Source organism: Podarcis cretensis (assembly GCF_951804945.1).
Source record: "Podarcis cretensis genome assembly, chromosome: 5".
Lineage (NCBI taxonomy): Eukaryota > Metazoa > Chordata > Lepidosauria > Squamata > Lacertidae > Podarcis > Podarcis cretensis.
The window spans coordinates 39,592,770-39,615,200 of NC_137174.1; the positions used below are offsets into that span (position 1 = coordinate 39,592,770).

The 22,431-nt window shown below is 42.6% G+C and overlaps 1 protein-coding gene across 2 annotated transcripts in view; it reads right to left on the reverse strand.

Annotated features, from left to right (window-relative positions):
• Positions 1-22,431, reverse strand: part of ADGRA1 (adhesion G protein-coupled receptor A1) — a 336,089-nt gene that overhangs the window by 61,160 nt on the left and 252,498 nt on the right. For both annotated transcript variants that reach the window (XM_079978410.1, XM_079978411.1), the window contains 3 exons: positions 22,077-22,285; positions 9,630-9,757; positions 5,915-6,038 (listed from right to left, as the gene is read on the reverse strand). In XM_079978410.1, the coding sequence (XP_079834536.1) occupies positions 5,915-6,038; positions 9,630-9,757; positions 22,077-22,285 (461 nt within the window). The remainder of the gene's footprint in view (positions 1-5,914; positions 6,039-9,629; positions 9,758-22,076; positions 22,286-22,431) is intronic.

Consider the following 22,431-nt stretch of genomic DNA (forward strand, 5'->3'; position numbering starts at 1 on the left):
TGCATGTAAATGTTGAAAAGCATGGGGGAGAGGACAGAACCCTGAGGCACCCCACAAGTGAGAGCCCAGGGGTCTGAACACTCATCCCCCACCACCACTTTCTGAACACGGCCCAGGAGGAAGGAGCGGAACCACTGTATGACAGTGCCCCCAGCTCCCAGCCCCTCAAGACGGTCCAGAAGGATGTTATGGTCGATGGTATCAAACGCCGCTGAGAGATCCAGCAGAACTAGGAAACAGCTCTCCCCTTTGTCCCTAGCCTGCCGGAGATCATCAACCAGTGCGACCAAGGCAGTTTCAGTCCCATGATGAGGCCTGAATCCCAACTGGAAGGGATCCAAATTGTCCGCTTCTTCCAGGCGTGCCTGGAGTTGTTCAGCAACCACTCGCTCAATCCCCTTGCCCAAGAATGGAAGGTTTGAGACTGGGCGATAATTGGCCATCGTGGCCGCATCTAGAGATGGTTTTTTAAGAAGCGGTTTAATAACCGCCTCTTTCAGCGGGTCTGGGAAGGCTCCCTCACGGAGGGAAGCATTCACCACCCCACAAAGCCCATCGCCCAGTCCTTCCCGGCTAGCTTTTATAAGCCAGGATGGGCAAGGATCCAGGAGACAGGTGGTTGGCTTCACTCGTCCAAGCAGCCTGTCCACATCCTCGGAGGTAACAGATTGGAATTGATCCCACACAACTTGACCAGGCAGGACTCTAGCACTCTCCCGCCCCGGCCCTGCTCCCACGGTGGAGTCTACTTCTTCCCGAATTTGAGCGATTTTATCTGCAAAAAACTTTGCAAAATCATTGCAGGAGAACATGTGGCCTGTACTGGGCCCCGATGTTACAGGTGGTTCCGCTAAATTGTGAACCACCTGAAAGAGTCTCCTGCTGCTGTTTTCTGCAGATGCAATAGAGGCGGTGAAGAAAGTCTTCTTCGCCGTCGCTATCGCCACTTGGTAGGCTCGACGTTGAGCTCTAACCTGTGTCCGGTCAGATTCAGAATGGGTTATCCGCCACCGGCGCTCTAGCCATCTCAACGATTGTTTCATTGCCCTCAGATCCGTGGAAAACCATGGGGCTCTCCGGGCTCCATGCAATCGGAGAGGGCGCTTCGGAGCCAAACAGTCAATAGCCCTGGTTAACTCCACATTCCAGTGGGCCACCAGGGAATCGGCTGAAAGGCCATCAACATGGGATAAAGCATCCCCTACCACTCTCTGGAAACCATTTGGATCCATTAAGTGGCGGGGGCGGACCATCCGAATTGGTCCCACCTCCCTGCAGAGGGGATGGGTCGCAGAGAAGTCCAGTTGCACCAGGAAGTGGCACTTCTTTCGTTTCACTTTTACTTAGTGTCAGATCACCAACATCCGTAGAGGTAAACACCAGGTCCAAGGCATGTCCGCGGCTATGGGTTGGGCCAGACTTATTCAGGGACAGCCCCATGGAGGCCATGCTTTCCACGAAGTCCCGAGCGGCCCCTTGTAAGGTCGTGTCGGCATGGATGTTAAAATCCCCTAGGACGACCAAGCTAGGTGTCTCCAGGAGAACATCCGCCACGACTTGAAGCAGCTCGGGCAGGGAATCCTTGGTGCAGCGGGGAGGTCGGTACACCAAAAGGAATCCTGTACTGCCCCTATTGCCCAACTTCCAGAACATGCACTCAGAAAACTGGGTCTTCCCAATAGGACGCCTGGTGCAAACTAATGACTTCCTAAAAATCACTGCAACCCCCCCTCCCCGCCCACATGACCTGGGTTGCTGTGCGTAAGAGAAACCTGGTGGGCAAGCAGCGGCAAGGACAGGCCCATCTGCTTCATCCAACCAAGTCTCTGTTACACATGCCAGGTCAAGTCCTCCATCCATGATCAAGTCATGGATGGCAGTGGTCTTATGAATCATTGACCTGGCATTGCACAGCAACACTTTCAGGTCATGTGGGTATCCCTTGCTGATTCTAGTATTCATCCGGTCAGGGCCAGACCCGGAGGCAGGGATAGTCCTCAGACAACGACTAAACCTGCCTCCTCTGTAATGACATGGTCTGGTCTTAGCGTAACTAAGCATGCTAACACTTCTGTCTTAATGACGCCCACGCTGACCCAGTCATGTCCACAGAATGGAAGACGGCAAGATCCCCAAGGACGAGGTATTGGGAGCTGCCGTCAAGCACCAGGCCTGTTGACAGACCAACTCTGCATTACAAAGATGTCTGCAAATGTGACCTGAAGGCTGGCAACGTTAAGCCCAACGTATGGGAATCCCTTGCAGACAACTGCAGTGCCTGGAGACAGACAGGCAGGTCTTGCAGTAACAGCAGTAACCAGGGGAGGAATGACTGCTGGGAGGAGTGCAGAAAGAATAAATGCCATGGTGCATTTCCAGCAGCAAAACCAGAAACCTTCATCTGTTTCACCTGCAGTAAAAGATGTCTCTCCCTTCTTGGTTTCTACAGCCACAGCAGGCACTGAAACTCTCCAGTGGTTTGACTTTACCACTGCTCCATTGTCTCCCGAGACAGGCGGATGCCAGCAACCACTTTCTTCACTTCCCTACTGCACACAGATATATCTCAGCACATATATGCACTGAAAAACACATTTATATAACGCACCATATATTCTATAGTAACATTTTAATTGGGGTGGGAAATCTGTATCAGTCCAAAGCCTGCGTTCCCTTTTAAGCTTAAAAAAGTTGTCTTCAGAATTAATGTACACATAATTCCAGATAAACAAGAAGAAGAAGATTCCAGATAAACAATCACATTACTAAGTGGTCATGGCAACCGCCCTAGACATGCCCTGGTTGATAAAGAATGATGTTCAGGCCCAATTCAAGACCCATCTCTGTCGCCAGCGTCTGATATGCACAAGGCAAGACTGAGTGATATGTACCTTTCCAAACACCTCAGAAAGTCCCTTATCACACCTCTGATCATCTTAGTGAGGCTGTCATCCAAAACTTAAACTATAGTATATAGACGTCCAAGTTACAAATAAAAAAACCTTACACAGCCCTGCCCATTATCTTCAACCACATTATTTTCAATGTAAACAGCCCTGCTGGATTAGACCAGAGGTCCATTTAGTTCACAATCCTGTTTCTCATGGTTGACAGCCAGATGCTTTCAAAAATCCCACAGTCAGGGTGTGGTGGCAATGACACTCTCTCAGCAAGTGGTATTTGGAGGGGGACACAGAACCATAATGGCCATTAGCTGTTGACAAGACCAAACTTTTATGAATTTGTAATCCCCTTTAAAGCCATCTAAGCTACTGTCCACCACCTCTTGCGGCAGCGCATTCCATCCATTTCATTATACACCAGCTGAACAAACTACAAAGCACTCCTAACTTCCCCACCCCTGCCCACACCAGTCCTTACTGGCTCCACCGCACAAAGTACCAAGGCAAAAGGTGCGGAGGTCGGTAAACTGCTGCACCAGCCTGGAGCTGCCACAGTGACCTGGCCCGATGGCATCACCTGAGGCTCAGTTGCAGAAGGAGTCTGCATTACTCTGTTAGCTTCTTTTGTCTGTACTGAATCTACTTTTCATTTTCACCAAGAGAGGGATAAAAACTTGCCTCTATCTTATTTTGCTGTATCATGCATGACTTTATAAATCAGTTATTGTGTCCTGTTTCCTTGGTGTGGGTGGGTGTGGATGGGTGGGTGGGTGTATATACACGCAACCCCCCCCCTTAAATTCCCACCAAAGCTTTAGTCTTTCCTCACAGGGAGATGCTTCAGCCCCCTGATCTGCACCTGAAGCTGGGCAGTCAGAATTGTACAATGTACTTCAAATGTCCCCAGACCATATCTAGTACATTACTAAGCAATATCTTCCTAGGGATCCCTAGCCAGGGCTTTGCCTTTTCCACAGCTGTTGGAGAGATGCTCCCTTGGGGTTCATGGCGCAATGTGTGTCCCAGCTTTCTTTTCTAATTGCTTCCTGCTTCTTCCACAGCCATAGTCCTCCCACAGATAGCCACAAAGCACTTGCAATTTTTGCATAGTACATTTCTTTACCACCACACTCTTGCCTGGCAGAAGCAAAATGAATCAGTGAGTAGGGAACACTGAATTCAGTGTTATTTAGGTCGGGTACACACCACATACATTTAAAGCACACACACACCGATCATAGAAACTACAGTTTGTCAAGTGCTGGGAATTATAGCTTTGTGAGGGGTAAACCATTTCTCTGTGTGTGTGCTTTAAATGTATAATGTGTACACAGCCTTGCTCTTGGGATTTTAACATTCTCCTAGGGCTTCAGGTTGCAATTTAAGAGACTGAGCTGCAATACAGGAAGCCTTTCATCTCTGCCAGGAAGCCACTAGGTAGCTTTACAAGTTTCACACTCTTGCATCCAACCTGAAAAACCACCTGCAACATGGGCCTGATAATATTAACCTTATGCAAAGGGTTACTGAGAACTTTATTGATAAGTGTCTAGCAATGCAATCCTATGCATGTCCCACCCTCCATTGGGGCCTACTCCCTAGTAAATGCATTTAGGATTTATCTATTTTATTAATATTAATGGTATACTTATTTTAAGGGGGGGGGGGAGAATCTTCTCCAAGTGGTTTGCAAGCCACATATCGAACAAGCAATGAAATACAACCATAAAAACCACAAAAATCCAAATTTCCCCCCCAAAAAATTCCAGATAAACCATTAAAAGCCAAGAGGATAAAGGCTAATTCCACACAAGATAACATCAGGTCAACTTGGTTGCTAAAGGCAGCGGTAAAGAGGGAGGTCTTTGAGGCCTGCTTAAAGCCTGCAAGGGATGTGCTCATCCGAAGTCCTGTGAAACTGCATTCAACAATTGCAGTGCCACCACTGAGGAGACCCTGTTCTTAGGCCGTACAAGCTGAAAGATATTCATAACAACATGACCAGACCATTGAGTGCCTTAGTCCTATCGCTCTCTGACTCTGTATCAAAGTTGGTACAGGAGTAACCTCATCTGCAAAATGTACAGCTTAAGGCTTCTTCAGAGTGAGCCACTGAGTGTTCTAGGCAGTAGAGGCTAGTGTCCATTGGGTGGAAAGCAAGGAGACTAACAGTAGGTGAAGGCAGAGATTGTAATAGCCACAGCTACCCCATGACTGGTTGTAAGTAAGAAGGCAGGCGGGCTGTGGGATACTTCCCAATTCTCCATAATGGACCAGTCTCCAATAACTCTAGGGTCTCTTTCTGTGGGTCAGTACCTAGGAGACCTTTAACAATCCATGGATGGTTTAGGAGACCCTTTCTATCCTAAAGCTCTATATAATTGATTGGAGAGTGGGGGAGGTAACAAGAGACAGGATGAAACTCATTCTGAAACCCAGCAGCAAACTCCAGCTTCTGCACTTTCACTTAATTCAAGGCACAGGCTATTTTTAAAACAAGATGCCCCAAAGTGTACTTAATAATAAACACGCATTCAAGTGCTGATAATATAATTTAAAAGGCTTAGAAAACAAAGAAAGCCGCTCTTAAAACTTGATCTCAAAGAGATCTACAAATAATAAACAACTCTCAGTATATTTCTAAAGCAAAAGGGGGGGAGAGGAGAATCACTTGTAAATAAAAACAATGCAGAAAGAAGTTAATAGACTTGAGAGAGAGAATCCTAAACATTTTTGTAAGTCCCACTGAAAATAGTATGCTTTACTTTCAAGTAAACATGGTTAGGAATGAGCTGTTCAACAGTTCCCCATGCCTAGAAAGACAGATAAGATCTCCTGGCTGCCCTGTGGCCCTTTAGTACTAAGAAAAATCTTTACATTTTCCAAACAAACAGCAGTTGAAGATCAATGCATCCATCCATACACATGAAGAACACTTTAGGACATCAATATGTGCAATTCAGTTTTTGTTCCATTATAAAATATATGCTAATTATAATGCATGCACTCACCGCTTGACAGATAATTGGGTATTTTACACGATTTATTCCACCAGCAAAAACAGCAAAAGTGAGAGCAGAATGGAAACAGAAGTTGAGAAGCATGTGCCAGCCTTTCCTGCTGATTCGAATTGTGCTGTTTGAAGTTAACAAAAACAAAGTCATATAACTGTTGTGAAAAGCAACACATAAATCATAACAACACATTGAATGTACAGCCCTGAATTCCAACCCAGGAGTCCTTCGGGTGACCAGAGGAGCTTGGGGTTGTTTCAGAAACTGTTGAGCCAGAATTGTTATTGTGCACCAACAAGCCTTGCTTTCATAGAGGAAAAATTACAGAATTGCAGTGTTTGAACCTCTTTCTTGGGTCACTTTCTCTGCGTTATTTCACTGAGTTCTTAACACCACTGCCCTTTCAATACATGTCAGCAGCCATGCTATTACCTAACTCCGTGATCCAGTTATCCTGCAATGACTCAGATGCAAGGGAAATTCTGTTTGTTTAACCAGGGGCTACAGGGGCAGGCGGGCAGTCTCTCTCTCTATCTCTTTGTTTTCTTATTTTAGCGTTCAATTAGCCCTTTGAATGTGTAAACAAAACAGAGCCCAAAGCAACTTTGAATGAGGTTGTTATGCAAAGAAGCTTTCAGAAAGATGTACTACCTACGAAACAAGGATTGTGGCTTTTGCATTAGGCTTAATTAACAACAAAGTCAACATTTATTTGGCTGTTGCCTTTCTGTCCCACTTTCCCTCCAAGGAGCTCTGGGCAGTGGGGTTCTCAAGCAATCTGTTACCAAAGCTGGCTCTTGTGGCCGTTCAGCTTCAGAACTGGAACAGGCAATGCATCTCTATGGCATTCTCTGAACTAAACCATGTGCTATAGGAAACAAATGAGCTCTCAAGCCAAGTACTCATGTCTACTCCAGTGGCATGCAATTCCTTCTCACGTAACCCTAGAATCTGGGATGACCCAATGAAGCAGAATGTTGAAAGGTTCAGGACAGACAAAAGGAAGTGCTTTTTCATGCAGCACATGATTGAATTAGGGAATTCAACTCTGATGGCTTTAAAAGATGGTTAGATGAATTAATGAAGAATAAGGCTACCAAGGGCAACCAGCCATGACGCTAGTGTACTACTTCTTGATTGTGGGCTTCCCATAGGGACCTGGTTGGGCATTATGACAAGAGGATGCTAGACTAGATGATTTGGATTGATCTCTCAGAGTTCTTCTAATGTTCTTAAGGGAGAAGCAGCACAACTCATTCTTCATTGGCTACAGAGGCCCTGACCACACAGGACAGGAAGGAGACCTACTACTCTGCTCGCATACCGCAAAGGTTGCATAAGTACTAGGGCTTATTCTAGAGCATTGACAATGGAGGAAGTAGCTTGATAAACAGACATATGGATTGAGATTTTCAGTGCATGTTGCACACTACTGTATGCTAGAGGAGTATGAAACACCCAATTAATCAAGCATAGACAAAACCAAGCAAGCAATACATCAGTTATTGCTGATTTATGTTTATAGAGTACAATAAAAGAGCATTTCTATGCCAATTACTTATAGCCAATCACATAAAATGACACCCATACACAAGTAGCAAAATGTCTATCGTGCTGATGAGTGGTATGTGTGTGTGTGGAGCCTGTATACTGAGAGAATCCCTGAAGACCACTATAACATAAGACACACAAGGGACCTCACCATAAAAGTGTTCTCGTGTGCATTGCAAGAAAACTAAATTATTCACACCAATAGGAAAATTTAAATGCTTTCATTCCAAGCTAACATCCAGGTGGGAACTTCCAGTATCTGGTGTCCCTACCACTGAACCAAGGCTGCTCCTGTCTGGATAGTCCTATCGCAGATAATATTATTGATCCCCACTAGCATAGGAACGGGCCATCCAGCTGTTGCTAAGCCACAACTTCCACCATCCCTGACCACTGATGAAGTTTGCTTGGGACTGCTGCGAGTTGTAATTGACGTCTACAAGACCACAGACTCCCCATCCCTGCACTCGAGTGTGACAGGATGTTGTCAAGCAGCTTGTACAGATAAGATGACAACTCAACAAAATGTAAAGAATGCATGGGCCGCTACACAAGTTACAGCAGAAAACAGGTACATTTAAAGAAGTCGGCAGAAGCCCACACTTGTGGGGGCTATATGGCCTTTTACTCATTCTGTGTGCTATGGAGGGACACATTTGGGAAAGCATTGCCAGTGAAGCTTACCAAGCCATACGGTATGCACAAGGGTGAAAAGATGTGCATCCATGAAACATGCTATGGAACAGAAGTCTGTACGCTCAACGCTGTTAATGCAAACTGACACTAAAGGAGACCTTAGTGCTCTTCAGTATGTGACAGTGCACCACTCCTATAATGATTAGGACTGCAATCTCATCAGCAGCTACTAAAGGATTTATTTGGGGTGACACCACTCTGTGGCCCAGAGTAAAGCACTTCTGTTGGAGCTTGTTAACGTATTACAGGAACATCTCACTGAAATGTAACACTACTGTAATGTGCATGCAGTAATTCCTTCGGGGAAAGGCAATAGTGGTGGTAGGTGCTATGAGCCAATCACTGCCATTAGCCACTTTGGAGTAGATTCACTGATGATACTTATCAAATTTTGATAGGGGCGGGTGCCTCTCCACCAGCTTCCTGCATCTCCCCCTTCCCCTGCTTAAAATTTTATCAGTTGCAATGGGCAGGTGCAGCAGTGGCAGGTAGCGAGAAGGGTGTCTGCCTTGTCTCTCTATCCCCTACTCCCTCTAAGTCCCAATGAATGCTGTGTAGCGGTGCACCAGGATAAAACGCCTGGTGATGTATGAGAGAACAGCATCTCCCTTCACTTGTCCTGGTGCCTGAGCATCTTGCCCCTCTCCCTGTGTGCCACTGCTGCCGCTCATGCCAGCCACCAAGTCTTTTTAAGAGAAAGGGAGGCATGGGGAATTAAGTGCTTTGGGAATCAAGGAAGGGCTGGAGCAGAGGGAGGAGTGCAATGATTTCTTAAATGCCAGATCGCTTGGGAAACAAGCAAAATTATTTCTGATAGTAAGGATGAAATAGCTCATTGCTGAGCCAATGCAACGTGAACCGGGGGAAGCTCTTCCATCTCTATTTTGCATGTTTTCTTGAAATCACACAAGCAAGATACAAATGATCCAAAATAAATAAATACATAACCCCACCTATCCTGCCAGCCTGGAAAATGAGTACTGGATATTCTAAATAAATTAAAAGTAGTGTAAGTATATCCAAGCTCTGTTGCTGGGCGGCTGAGATTTCCCCTACAAATGTCATGACAGAGGGATGTCCCACCCCTCACTCATTGCAAGCAACCCATCAAGCTGTGGAAAGCTGGACGGCATCTACAGAAAGGACACACTGCTTCAAGGAATCTAAGCACGTAAAGGTGGCTGGAGTAGGGGCAAAACAAGTCCTCGGCTTGCTTTTGGCCCCAGAAGATGGCAGTTCACAGCTTTCGCCCCATTGCTGAGTCTAAGTGCTGTAGGGGGAGGGATGCAGGGTACCTGAGATGATAACATTTACCAAATCATGCATGCCAGAATTCCTGCTGGAAGTCCAAACATCTGAAAATTGGATGGGGTGGGGGAAATGTGAGTTTTGAGCACTTTTTTTACTGCAGAAAATGGAATGGAAACAGAGGCTGGCTCAAATGAACTGTCATATTCCTTCTTACCTGTGATGCACAATATAGGTGATAATTGAAGCAAACAGGCACAACAGCATGACAGCAGTACATGCATAGACCACAGGGTGCAGGAACTCCCCAGGGTACTGGGGGAGGGTCAACACTGTCTTCAGATCCTGCCAAGTAAGGAAGACAAAACAGATTAATCTTCTAAAAGTATACATGAAAAAGACTGCAACCCAGCGCAGCGCTATACTGGACTTTTTCCAAAGGTTTTATTATTATTATTATTACTAATGGTTGTTGTTGTCAGTCAGAAACCTTGATCTATAGGAACATGTCTGAATTTTAACAACGGCACCTGAGACTCTGCTCTCTGGTTCACCAGTGAGTACTTGGAACTGAGCCTTTTCAGGGTGCCTCTCATCTCGGAAGACTATTCCTAGGAATCTGTTTGGTCCCTTCTTTGTTGAACTTTAGGAGAGCCTTAAAGACTTTCCAAAAATTTCTGCTACCCATGTGGGTAACTTTATGATGCTTTGTAATAGACCCTTTTAACAAATGCTTCTATCTTTTAATGTCATTTTAATAACCTGGAATTCTGACATATGGGCATTTGTTATATGTTTGTGATTTTGATGCTGCTAATTACCTTGCAAGGGTAGATACCCTAAAAGATAGGCTTTTAAAAAAATCTATTTCAAAAACAAAAATATACAAATCCATGGTTTAGTCTAATTATAGGTACCGTATGCATGGAAAGAAGTCAGCTAGCTTTATATACTATAGACAACAACCCTGTTCTTGTTTACATAATCAGTTATACCTGCATGAGAGAGCAATTAGTCAGAGTCTGCAATTTCACCAGGGGTCCTTGTCCTGTCTTTCAACTGACTTTGGCCTCTCATTAGCTCCTTGAACCTTTGTGAAAATAAGCCCACATTCCTGCACACCATTTACTGCTTCCTTCATAAGCAAATATGACATTCTTTCACCCAATAATTGCTTGCCATTCTTTGACAGAGCTCAGAATCAAAATTGAGTCATATCTTTTCCCCAGTTTGTGGGGCCGCATCCATGCCATACATTTAAAGCTCTCTTCAATCATGACTTCACCTGAAGAATCCCAGGAACTGTAAGGGTGCTGGGATTTTAGCTCTTTGATGGGTTCCCCAGCAAATCTCTGGACCCTTAACAAATTACAGTTCCTGGAATTCTTTGGAGGAAAGCCATGAGTGGTGCATGCTTTAAATGTATGATGTAAATGTGACCTAGGTTCAGGTTTTTGCCAATAAAGTAAGCCAACCCACTTGACTAGTTCAATGAATTAGCAAACTGGTATCTTGCAATGGAGAAAGTGATGCAGATAGACCTATGTTATTTATCCAAAGACATAAAGCAGAAGACCTAAATAAATGAAGCTAATTATGAAGGCAGTGTCAGGGGCTTATGGATTCTAATTCAGAGAGCAGAAAGTCTGAGAATTTCACCACCTTTGACCACCTTTGACCTACAGAATCTGTAGGTCAAGTGGGTACTAAGGGTAGCATTATGATCGTTTCTATTCTTAGTATGCATAATACACCCACTCTGTGATCGTGAGAACTCCAATTCCAGCCAGTGCTTGAGCAATCAAAATATAAATTTTAAATTTTTATCTCAGCCGAAAGTAAAGAAATTCAGCAGAATTCCAGCAGTGTTCCCTCCTCTGCAAACCAAGATTTCTGAAGCCACTTACAAACAGAAAGACAGTTCCATATACCGTACAATCATAAAATAGACAATGATACTGCGCTTTCAACAGATTTAAAGCAATCATTTCAAATACCCATCAATCAAATATAAAAACTGAAAGCACTGAAATTGTAACAAAGTCAGCTACAAATCAACACCAGCCTGCCACTCTCTTCACCCAGCCCAGCAAATGTTCCTTCTCATTAGAAACACCTTGGACTTTTTTCTAAAGGCCAAGAGTGAACTGGTCCAGTAATCCATCCACAGACCTGAATGCCACATTTAGCAGCCAGTTATGCACTGCCAGAAAAAGAGGCCAAAAGAAGAGATCAGTATGCATGAAATTTGCATCCAGTGATTTATATACTGTTGCATGTCACCCCAACCTCTGAGCAGTGCAAGATTCCAGGGGGTCCAGGTGCTTACTCATGGTTTGTGTCTCCTTTGGAATGAGGCACAGTGGAGACTGTGGTGTCTTTATGATATGTGAGGTTTTTTTACACATATATACAACCTGACCCTGTGATGAAGAGGTTCACAGAAGTAACACCCAAAAGGGTCTTGTTTCTCCCATAGCCACAGCCTTGGATTCAAGCAGAAATCAACAGTCTCTCTGACTCTCTCTCCAGCTTTCTGCTTTTCCCTGTAGCTCACATCACTGCCAACTCTCGGATCTCAACTCTGGCTTTGTCTTTCTAACTACTGCAAGTTGAGGGATGGGCCTCACTGGCTCCCACCAATTTGCCACCTCACATTGAGCCCCTTTCCTTTGTTCCCCTTAACGGCCCATTATCCAGGTGATCACCTCATTAGGTGTCCTATATTTCAACACTTGCTGAATCCAGGGATTAGAAGGATCTCAGCACACAGCCCAACACTCCAAACTCATAAGAACACACAGGCACAAATTTAGAAACCATTATTATAATTTAAATAGAAACACAATATATCTCACCCCAGGAAGACACCAATCCTGTTCAGCCTGATAATCAGGGGCTGCTAACTGCTGACCGGCAACTTCAAAGCTCCTGCTCTACATTCCTATGGTTTCTCATCCTTAAATCAAACTTGGACTGGACACCTCTCAATTAGAGAAGACCTTTAAATTGAGGAATGTCAGCAGATATCTCTTCAAAATACAGTGGTACCTCGGGTTAAGTACTTAATTCATTCCGGAGGTCCATTCTTAACCTGAAATTTTTCTTAACCTGAAGCACCACTTTAGCTAATGGGGCCTCCTGCTGCCACCGCGCCGCCAGAGCACGATTTCTGTTCTCATCCTGAAGCAAAGTTCTTAACCCGAGGTACTATTTCTGGGATAGTGGAGTCTGTAACCTGAAGCGTATGTAACCCGAGGTACCACTGTAGACTATTGTCCTCTGTAAGGTAGGACATACAAGCACTCTAGTCCCAAAGGAAGAATCCAATTTCCTCTTGCACAAGGAGACATGGTTGATATCCATGCCTGGGAAATATCTGCATGGGGTTCTTCCATATTCATTGTACTTTTTCCATGAGATAATTTCTCCTAGTACTAAAATGTTCTAATGTACCTCCTCATGACAACCCAAGTCAGCTGCTTCTTACCTGCTTGTTTTGCTTCTGTCAAATTGTTCAACTCTCACTTGCATAGTGGGTACTGACAAGGGCTGCTTTATGAAGACCCAGGAGGCATTTAAGTAAGGCCTCGTTTGCTCTTTGCTACTGTACAGCCTTTTCATAGATATTTCCAGCTGTTCTGCTGTCTGCAGATGACATAAGAAATACCTTTTGCTCACTTTGTGAGCTTTCAAATGAAAGGAAAGCTCTCTGTTTATATTATAACATACCTATTCCTCTGAGGAGAGATTTTCCTGTATTATTTTAAATGAAACAGGACAAAAACAGGTCTGAAGTTGAGGAATGAATCCTGGATATGATAGAGCAGGGGTTCTCAAGCTTTCGGCTCCCATGGGTGCCAATAGAGGTGTCTGGGGGAACTTGTGTGCCCATAAGTGCCACACTGACAGCCCCTGTTATCCATTTAACACAGTATTTCACATGCCTATATATTGACCTGTTCTTCAATTTTGGGCTGTGTGTTCGTTGCTTTAGAAATTGCTTAGCCATTTCCTCAGCACAAGATGGGAGCTTGCTTGTGCTTTTGGTATTTCTTGTAATAAGAAATGGAAATTCTGCAGTAAACACTGTGAAAGGCCTTCTGCTTGCTTGCTTACATGTATGTGGCTGGCGCATGCCAAAGCCAATCTGCCTTGGCCTTTGTGAATTAAGCCTTGATTTCTAAGGCCACACAGAGAAAGGGTTATGTTATGCCTAATGTAAAGAACTTCTGAATTAGCTGTGGCCAAGGTATCTGTAAAGCCTTGGATGGCATTATGCATAAGTTTAATTGTAAGCAGTGCATTTGATTGTGATGACACTTGGGATTGTTGAATATTTATGCTGTGATTCTGCACCTATTTATACCTCCAGAAACGTAAGCGTGTGCAGCTCAGTGCAGAACTGCCGCCTTAATGTTCAACAGGAGTGCTTCTGCCTGCCACAGTTGATTGCTCGGCAAGAAAAACAACAGCAACAGCAGTGGCTTCCAGCTCTCACTAATGTAATCACTGTTATGGGCTATGGAGTCTGGTTAGAATTCTGTTTACAGGCCATTTTCACTTCGGAAATTTATCTAACTGTATAGCGCCAATGACATGATTCTAGGAAGTAACAAGGTAAGTACTTCCTTTTATGTTGCTATACAACAAAACACCAACAACACAATTTTCTTTTGGGGTGGGGGATAATACAACTGGAAGTTCTAATGCTACAATGGCAGCATTAAATATATGAGTGGAAAAATACATACAAAATAACAATAGTGAGTTGCTTAGAAGTGTTTCATTTAGTTAGCCCAATTCAACACATACAAGAGCATTTATCTGTGTGTATGTATGTAATCACAGGATTCATCTCATCATATTACGCTCAAGTGCCTCTATGAAAGCTAATGCCATATGTCTTGTTCAGTAGAGCCATTTTGCCTACAGAAGAGTCATGAACAATCGAGCCTTTAAAAGCCATTTTCATTTAAAACTAGTCATAATTTCATCTTTAGCTCACTTCTGATCTGACACAGTAAACCTGTCAAGCGATGGAACTTTAAGCTAAAATACCACAACGTATTAATGGCATTGTAAAATACCCTTTATTCTGTTCTGTACACAGAAAACTGATTTCATTACAGATACACGATAAATTAATCTTGTCTGCCTTTTAATGATAATTAAATCTTATTGATCTGTCAGCCTCCCCTGAGTGATCCCCCGAGAGAAAAAGCAAGCAAAAGATAAAGATAATTTTTTCCACACAGTATGCAAAGTAGTGTAATTGTACATCACATCTGAACAAGGCAGTTTTCTGATTTTATGTCCTAGAGGAGAATATAGAGGACATAAATATTGGTAACCGGCAATGGATATCTGAATTTTTAGAAGAGGGGACACTGAAAAATAAATATCTAAGCATGGCTGAAAATGCAGAAGGACGTCGAGGATAAAGCCTACGTAGATAAAGAAGCAGAAAACAATAATTGCATCATCCTTTCCATGGGAATTATTCTATTCCAGTAGTTATGAACAGTGGCGTAGCGTGGGTTGTCAGCACCTGGGGCAAGGCAAGTAATTTGCGCCCCCTAACCCGTGGATTTTAGCACTCAAGTGCGAGCGTGCCCCCCCAGATGTTGCGCCCGGTGCGGCCGCCCCCCCTGCACCCCCCACACTACGCCACTGGTTATGAAATAGCTTCAAATAATAGAGGGCTTTTATTTCTCTTCCATGGGGAAAAGTTGTCTCGAACAGAAAAATCTATAATACAGAGAAACTGTATATAAATCTTTATGTCATGGAGGAGAAGACAGCTTGAAGGGTACCTAGAAGCAAACACCTGAGTAATGGGAATATGGTACTTGAGTCTAGAAATGTAGCGACAGCGTGGGGAGAGGTGGAGAGGAATAAATCACTATGGACATTTGCAACTGAGGTCAGATCCTGTGTCTGATGAGGCAAGAGGCTAGCCCATAAAAATCCACGCAACAATAAATTAGTCAGTTTTCACATGTGGCAGCTCTCTCTTTTTTTGCTACTACATCCTAACATGGCTACTCCTCTGGAATACACACCTGTTCAACTCTTTGATGGGGTAATTTTTTAAAAAAGATTGTACAATGTATTGAAGTAACTGTAGGGGGGTAGATGTTAAAGACAATACTAATAAAACAACACATCTTGTTTTAAAGGACTTTTCTGCTACTATTTGATAAAATCATATAATTACAGGTGGAAATAACATTTGAGCATGGCAAACATCTAATAAAACATAGAGCAGCCCTATAGATTTCAGGTTGGGTCCGATGGTGGTGAAAGCATGGTACCTGATTTCCACTGACTGTCCCTGCTAGCTGCAGGCCCCTGTGCCATACCCCACACTTTTCCAGAGGGCCCCACAGACCCTAGGACCAGATCTCCAGGAGAACGGAAACTTAAGTGTTAGGGGAAACTGGCAAAAGACTTGTGCTCCACCTTTTGCCAGCACAGCCACATCAGATATCATCCTCGGTCATTACAGAAACAACTTTCCATTTTTAGTATACTGATTTACTTGAGGAAATCCCACGGGCTCTCTGTCCCCCACTGGAAGGGAGGCAACGCTCAGTGAATAAACATTATCATCCCAAAAACATTTCCCATCTATCAAACTTCATAAAATGGGATGGAGTGAGGAGGCCTGGGATGAGGTATTTAGTTGGGGTAACATGCTTGGTGCTGACTCCTCTGTGGTTTAATGAATCTTTCCAAGTAGTTATGGATGCAGTCCGTTCCTATCACAAAAGAGCACAAGGCTGTTGTACCTAGCTCAGCAAGGAATGCTTTTTCTATATCCTACAGTGGGTGGAATGGTGGTCCATCGCCACAAAAGAGATGGAAGTTGGGGGCAGGAAAAACATGTTACTGTTTCATGGGGAAGAAATGTATGTGTGATTGTGATAAATTTATTTTATTGACTTGGGGGGGAAGTAAGGGGGACAAAGCTTGGGGTCAGTGCTTGAGAAACTGTAATAAGGACTGAAACCTCTGAACGACTTTCTGGAAAAGTACTTTAAAAAGAGTCTTACATATAACCTTTACATCCTTTCCTCAGTGGGACTTACTGAGGAGACATGCACAGGACTGTACTCTTAATTAAATTTCTGGAAGCATGCTAAATCATGGCAGCGAATTCAAAACAATGGCTCAAAAGTTTCTGTGGAAATAAGGCAGCGATTTTGTTTTACCAGCATAGAGAAAGCTTTGCCAACATTTTATGTCGATTTACAAGTTCTGGATTTTCAAGGCTTCAAATCCAGAACAGACTGCCATGATTCTAAAGGAGAAATGTCAAAAAGACAAATGGTTGATCACTGTTTTAAACAATGGGTATCTGAAATCAGGCTTCTCATGTAACAGTGGGCAGATTCAGTCTAAAGAAATGTCAAACATTCAGTTTCAACCACAGATAAGACTTTTCTATAGAAACTTCACTTCTCTCACTAAGCTGAAAATGCATGCTTAGTCTAAGGTATCGCCATAATCACCCCAATGAGGTCAACTTTGTCTAAAAAGAGAGTAGATCAATCTCTAGAAGCATACTTGATCTATCTAGACACAAGATTTACAAGCCTATAGCTCCTAATCTACATAGTAATGATTTTTTGCATGAGGTTAATGTAATCTGGCACAAGGGATCCATAACATTACCTAATGAATTGGCATTTGATGTCCGTGACTTGACTTATATGGACACAGAAGTATAAGGGATGCAGCTCATCTACACTTCTATACTGTACAGAGCACCATTTCAGATTTTGGGATAGGAACAGGAATCTTAGAGAAGTTTAAAGACACATTTTCAGATAGAATCAAGATTTAATTGCAAAAAGCAGTGTGTATTCTAAGGTCATTTGTGGTGGTTACATTTTTTATGCCTCATAATAACTAGAAGCATGTTAGCAATACAGGTCAAACAGTTACACTTGTAAAAACTTTTTTTAAAAGGCAAAAGGACCTGATATTTGGCATACCCAGTACATAGGCTCATTTAATTGTTAATATATTGAGTGTCCAGATATCAGGGGTGGCTAACTCTCTGTCTGGGGGCCTGATGTGACTCTCCAGGCATTTTTTTTTCTGGTCCCCAAGCTCTCGTCAAAATTAAGGAGTGGCAGCATTTATTTATTTTAAAGCAGACCTAATGCTGGAATGGGAAGAGAAATACTAACTTGTCCCATTATTCTTATTCTTATTTCACTACTACTCCCTGTATCTTCTCATTGTCTCACATATTCATTTTTTCCTTCAATTTGTTTTATGCCTTCCCCAGAATAGTAATTAATACACATCTGCATATCTGAAAAGTGTTTATATTTGTAATCCCACTTTGTAACTTGCCTCCAAATCTCTTTAGTGCATGTCTTCAGCCTTTCTGTTTCCTTGCGTGACTGTCATCACACGAGGACAGGTGGAGACATACATACTGGGAAGCCCTGCTGCCTCCTGTGCATCACTTCCCATTCTTTACAGTCGTCCGTGAACAGTCCTCCGAAGTTCTGGAGTAAGGAACCTCCTGCGTTTATGGAGGTTCCCTTTGGGGATGAGAAAGGGGTGCACCAGAGGGGGGAATGGCTTGCCAGTGCACAATTGCACAAACTAAGGGCTTAGCCACACTTCCTCTTGTCCCACTCCTTTTCTCTGGGGGAAACCACTCTTTAGAGCCCAATCAGACCCAGTGGCAATTCAAGTTTTCCCCATTTGTTCTGATCTATCACTAAAGAACGTGTTTTCCCTTGGAAAGGAGTCTGCTCAAACCTAGATTTAGAAAGTGCGGGTCAAGCAGAAAACCATTTGGACCCATGCTTCCGAGGCATGTGGATGAGCCCTAGCAGAATGAATGAAGAGGGTTTTTGTATGGCTCTGATTCTAAACATATATTTCTGGGCAGAAATCTAATGCTTCTTTTTATTATTCTAAACTTAGTATATAAAATCTTGATTTTTATAGATCTGGGAATTACGTTAAATATTATACGATCCTGTTGTTCCCAAACAACTTAGGGAGCACAATTAATAGGATTTAATTCTTATCATTGCCTTTCCAGTTGGTTCCACTTCTAAAGACAATCACCTCTTATTCTGCAATGCTCTTAGCATCTGCCACAAGGACCCTGGCAGCCTACCAACAGGGAACAATTTCCTACAATCACATGTGATTCATTGTGCCAAATCCATCGCTGCCAAGCACTTCTTCCTCTTGAAATGTATGTTGGGTACTCAGGCCCAAGGGCAGATGAGACAAGCAATTTGAGGCAGGGGCCCATAGTGTCTGCCGGTGTAGAGTAAGGACCAAGAACCCTACCACAGTCAGAAACATCTCTAACTGTCGGAAGTCAGCAGATGTCAGATAGCTTTATAACAGTCAGTGGCAGCAGAATGATACTCTGGTGCCACCTAATTTCCTAGACTAGGAGGATTATGGGCTGTGATACAAATCTGTTGGATGGAATTGCCTTCAGTTTCCTCCCTTAATCAGCAGCCAAGTTGTACTGGGAACTAATGCTGGATCTACTGAATTTCTGGCTTGACCCCATCACACTTGACAATATTTCTGTAATCTTTCCACCCTCTTCCACCTGAGATCATTATTTTTTGGTTACATTTTCCAGAAAGTATGCAAACCTTTAGATACAACTGTTAATAAAAAGAATGTAAATATTGGGAAATATTGAATGAAACGCAAAAAAATGGATATATTATGCTGATATATTCTTTTCTATCTTGACTGCACCAATACTTTAAACAATTGAGCAACATCAAAACCTTTCCACTTGCTTGCACAGAGAAGGGGCCAGCCTATAGAGACACCTGGATATTTGCTTCACAACAAACAACTCTAACACAAAACCAAACTGTAATAATTAATCTGACCATAGTGTCATTGCTCTAACAGTTTAACAAAGAGATGGGCTAATTTAGGCCTACGCTTTATGCTGTTACACAGCAGGATTTACATTATCCTTGCAGCTATGCAAACAACGTTCACAATCGCTATTGCCTTACTAACACACTTTGTCTTACTGCAGCTAAACCTCAGCACAATAATACTACATTAAGGTTTGGTGGGGGTTTTTATGTTTCCATGTAATTTAGAACTCCACAATGATTTTTCTTTTTAAAAAAGGAACACCAAAATTAATCTATATATCCCAGGGAACAACAAACCATAGGCAATGCTCACATCATTTCAATGGAGTTTGCAGTAGGTAGCTTTCCTGGTGGATTATTTCTTCAACACACTCACATACTATGTATTTGCAGAATTATCTCACTTAAGGGTGCTTCCAGATGGGCGTTAACTGACGGATTGGTGCTTCTCATGCATGCAAGATTTTGCAACATCCACATGACATCACTGGCATCAAAACGCCAACCTGAATTTCCCCCACCTCTGCCATTAATCCAGATTTACTTTTTCCAGGGAAAATCCAGTAAGGGGGAAAAAATTCTTAAAACCCCCAACATCTGTTGCCAAAGATCCATTTTTGATACCTCAATGACCTGTTTGCAAAGTACACTCCTGTCTGGAAACAACCTAAACTATTCCACAACACTGTGAGGTAGATTAGGCCAAAAGAGAAAGACAGGCTGAAGGCCATGCAGTGATTAGTATTAAAACCAAGATATATCTAGATCAATTCCAATATTCCACCCACAACAGGAGTTCATATTTATTTGGCATGTCTATATTACTTTCTTGCTGGTATTAGAGAACATGTAACTGTTACTTGGGCTAAAGAAAAACCATCAATTATCACAATAAGAGATGCCACTGATAACAGACATCCTTCGCCGAGTATCTAGGTATTCTTCACCCATATTCATGTCAAATCTCTAACTTTAATAACCCAAGATGTCCTATTGCAGATGAACGATTTCAAATGACATAGTAGTTGTTAGAGATTTTCACTGATAATTTTAGAAGCTCCAAGAAATCATTCTCAATATGACGATGAAAACTGGCTTGTTTTCAGAGGTATGGAGGAGGCATATTGCTTCTACATACATTGCTTCTACATATACATACTTCAAGAGCAAGACTGGGTGAACAAAATTATATGCTGTTTTTGACATACTAAGAGTTTTAAGTAAAAACATGGTATATAATGAAATTTTAATCTTGTAACCAATCTCAGTCGTTATGTTAAGACCCACTAAAGGCAACAGAATGCATAATACTGCACACATCAGATTACATGAACTTAGAGTTAAAATGTATGAAGTCATCTAAAAATATATCCATGGTATTTGTAAAGAAGACCAGAAAAACCAGAGTTTCTCCCATTCCCATTCAAAGTTTTTAAGTTCACCACTTAGAACTGACTCAGTTCTAGGTAAGCCCAAATGGGTGTGGTACCTGCAGCAACAACAGGTGCTTTTGGGGAAAAGAATCTTGGGAACCAGGGCAGAATTATCGAATGAACAGCTAAGTGTTTGAATATAACTTTATTTGCCAAAAATAAAATAAAAAAGTGCTATGTTAATTGAGAGCATTTGATCTTCAGATGGATTCTGAAGTATTCTGCAGTGGCTGAAAAGAAACGGATCACATAACACTGAAGGCATTCCATTTAATAAAATAGACAATAACATTTGAATTTAAGGACTCCTTGTCACAGCCTTGAGCCATGATTGGTTGACATCTGTGCTTCATCTGACAGCAGCAGATTGGTATTCTCTACACACGTCCTCCCAATTCCTGTCGTCTGTGTTTGCTGCCCTTTACACATTACACACACAGTGCATTATTTACTCAACTATAAACCTTTCAGTAACGTTCACAGGCAGCACCTTCTCTGTGCAAGTATGCACCAAAATTAAGGCTAGATTCAATAGCATGGTGTGCAGACATGAGGACTGCCTCTTACAAAATGTCAAGTGGGTCTGAATAACCCTTCTGAATGCTGTAGGAAATATTCCCTAATGTGGTTTTCTCCAGCTGCATCTGTCACTGTTTCATGTTTATTTCTTTGTTTGATGCGATATTTTATTTAGTGTGCCTTTCGTATCAGTCATGGTAACTTTCGGGTTAAGGTAATTCTTAAATAACTGCATTGTGAACTCAAGTGTGACTGAGGACAACCCTCAGCAGCCTTGTGTGCTAGCACTGCACAGAAATATTTTTTTTCTTTACAAACAGCCATTTAGTAAAAAGAATGCTGTCATCAGCACACAGACGTGAATTTCAAGAGCAGCCAGCCAGGGCTACAGCATCCCTGTTTAGAGAAGCAGGCAATCTATTCTTTCCCATTTATTAAGTGATTCAATATTGCAGCATGCCAGCAACTAATTAGTATGATCAACATAATGCTGGACATTAACAAGGGTAGTCATCTCCTTTGGAGATGTAAAGGGCCTAGGATATATATATATGCAGTCAGCCCATTTATTTATTTACTCCCCCACCGCCAATAGTGTCTTGATGGAACTTTGATTTTTTTCAGTATTCCATTAAAAGTCATTTGCGGCAAGGCCTGTAATTAGGCAATATGGCTTTGCTCTTTTCACTCGTAGTTAACTTACTTTCTTCAAAACAATCTTATATTCAACTGAATGCAAAAAATAATTAACCAGGTACCACGTAAGAAGACAGACAGACATAGGCACACACATTTGCGAAGTAATATACTCACCATTAGCACTGCAAAGTTACCAAAGTGAGTACTATGAAGGGTAGTGATGTTGCCTGTAGAGCTGATTATGTAGCACCCTTCTCCCCACCAGCCTCCATGTCCATCTAGAAGGTCAAAATCCCAAAAGACTGCAATGGGGTTTATACCCTGTGTAAAGTGCTTCAATGCTATAGTAAGAGGACTGGTGAGGTTTCCGATACTGCACCCATCTGCAAAAGGAACAAACTGAATTAGAGCAATGAAGTGGAAAATGCTTTATTGCTACATGCTCCAGACACAGGTTCTTAAAATTTTGAACACACACACACCAGAAAAACCAATAGCAAAAATTCCTCCCCAATCGATCCCCATAAAA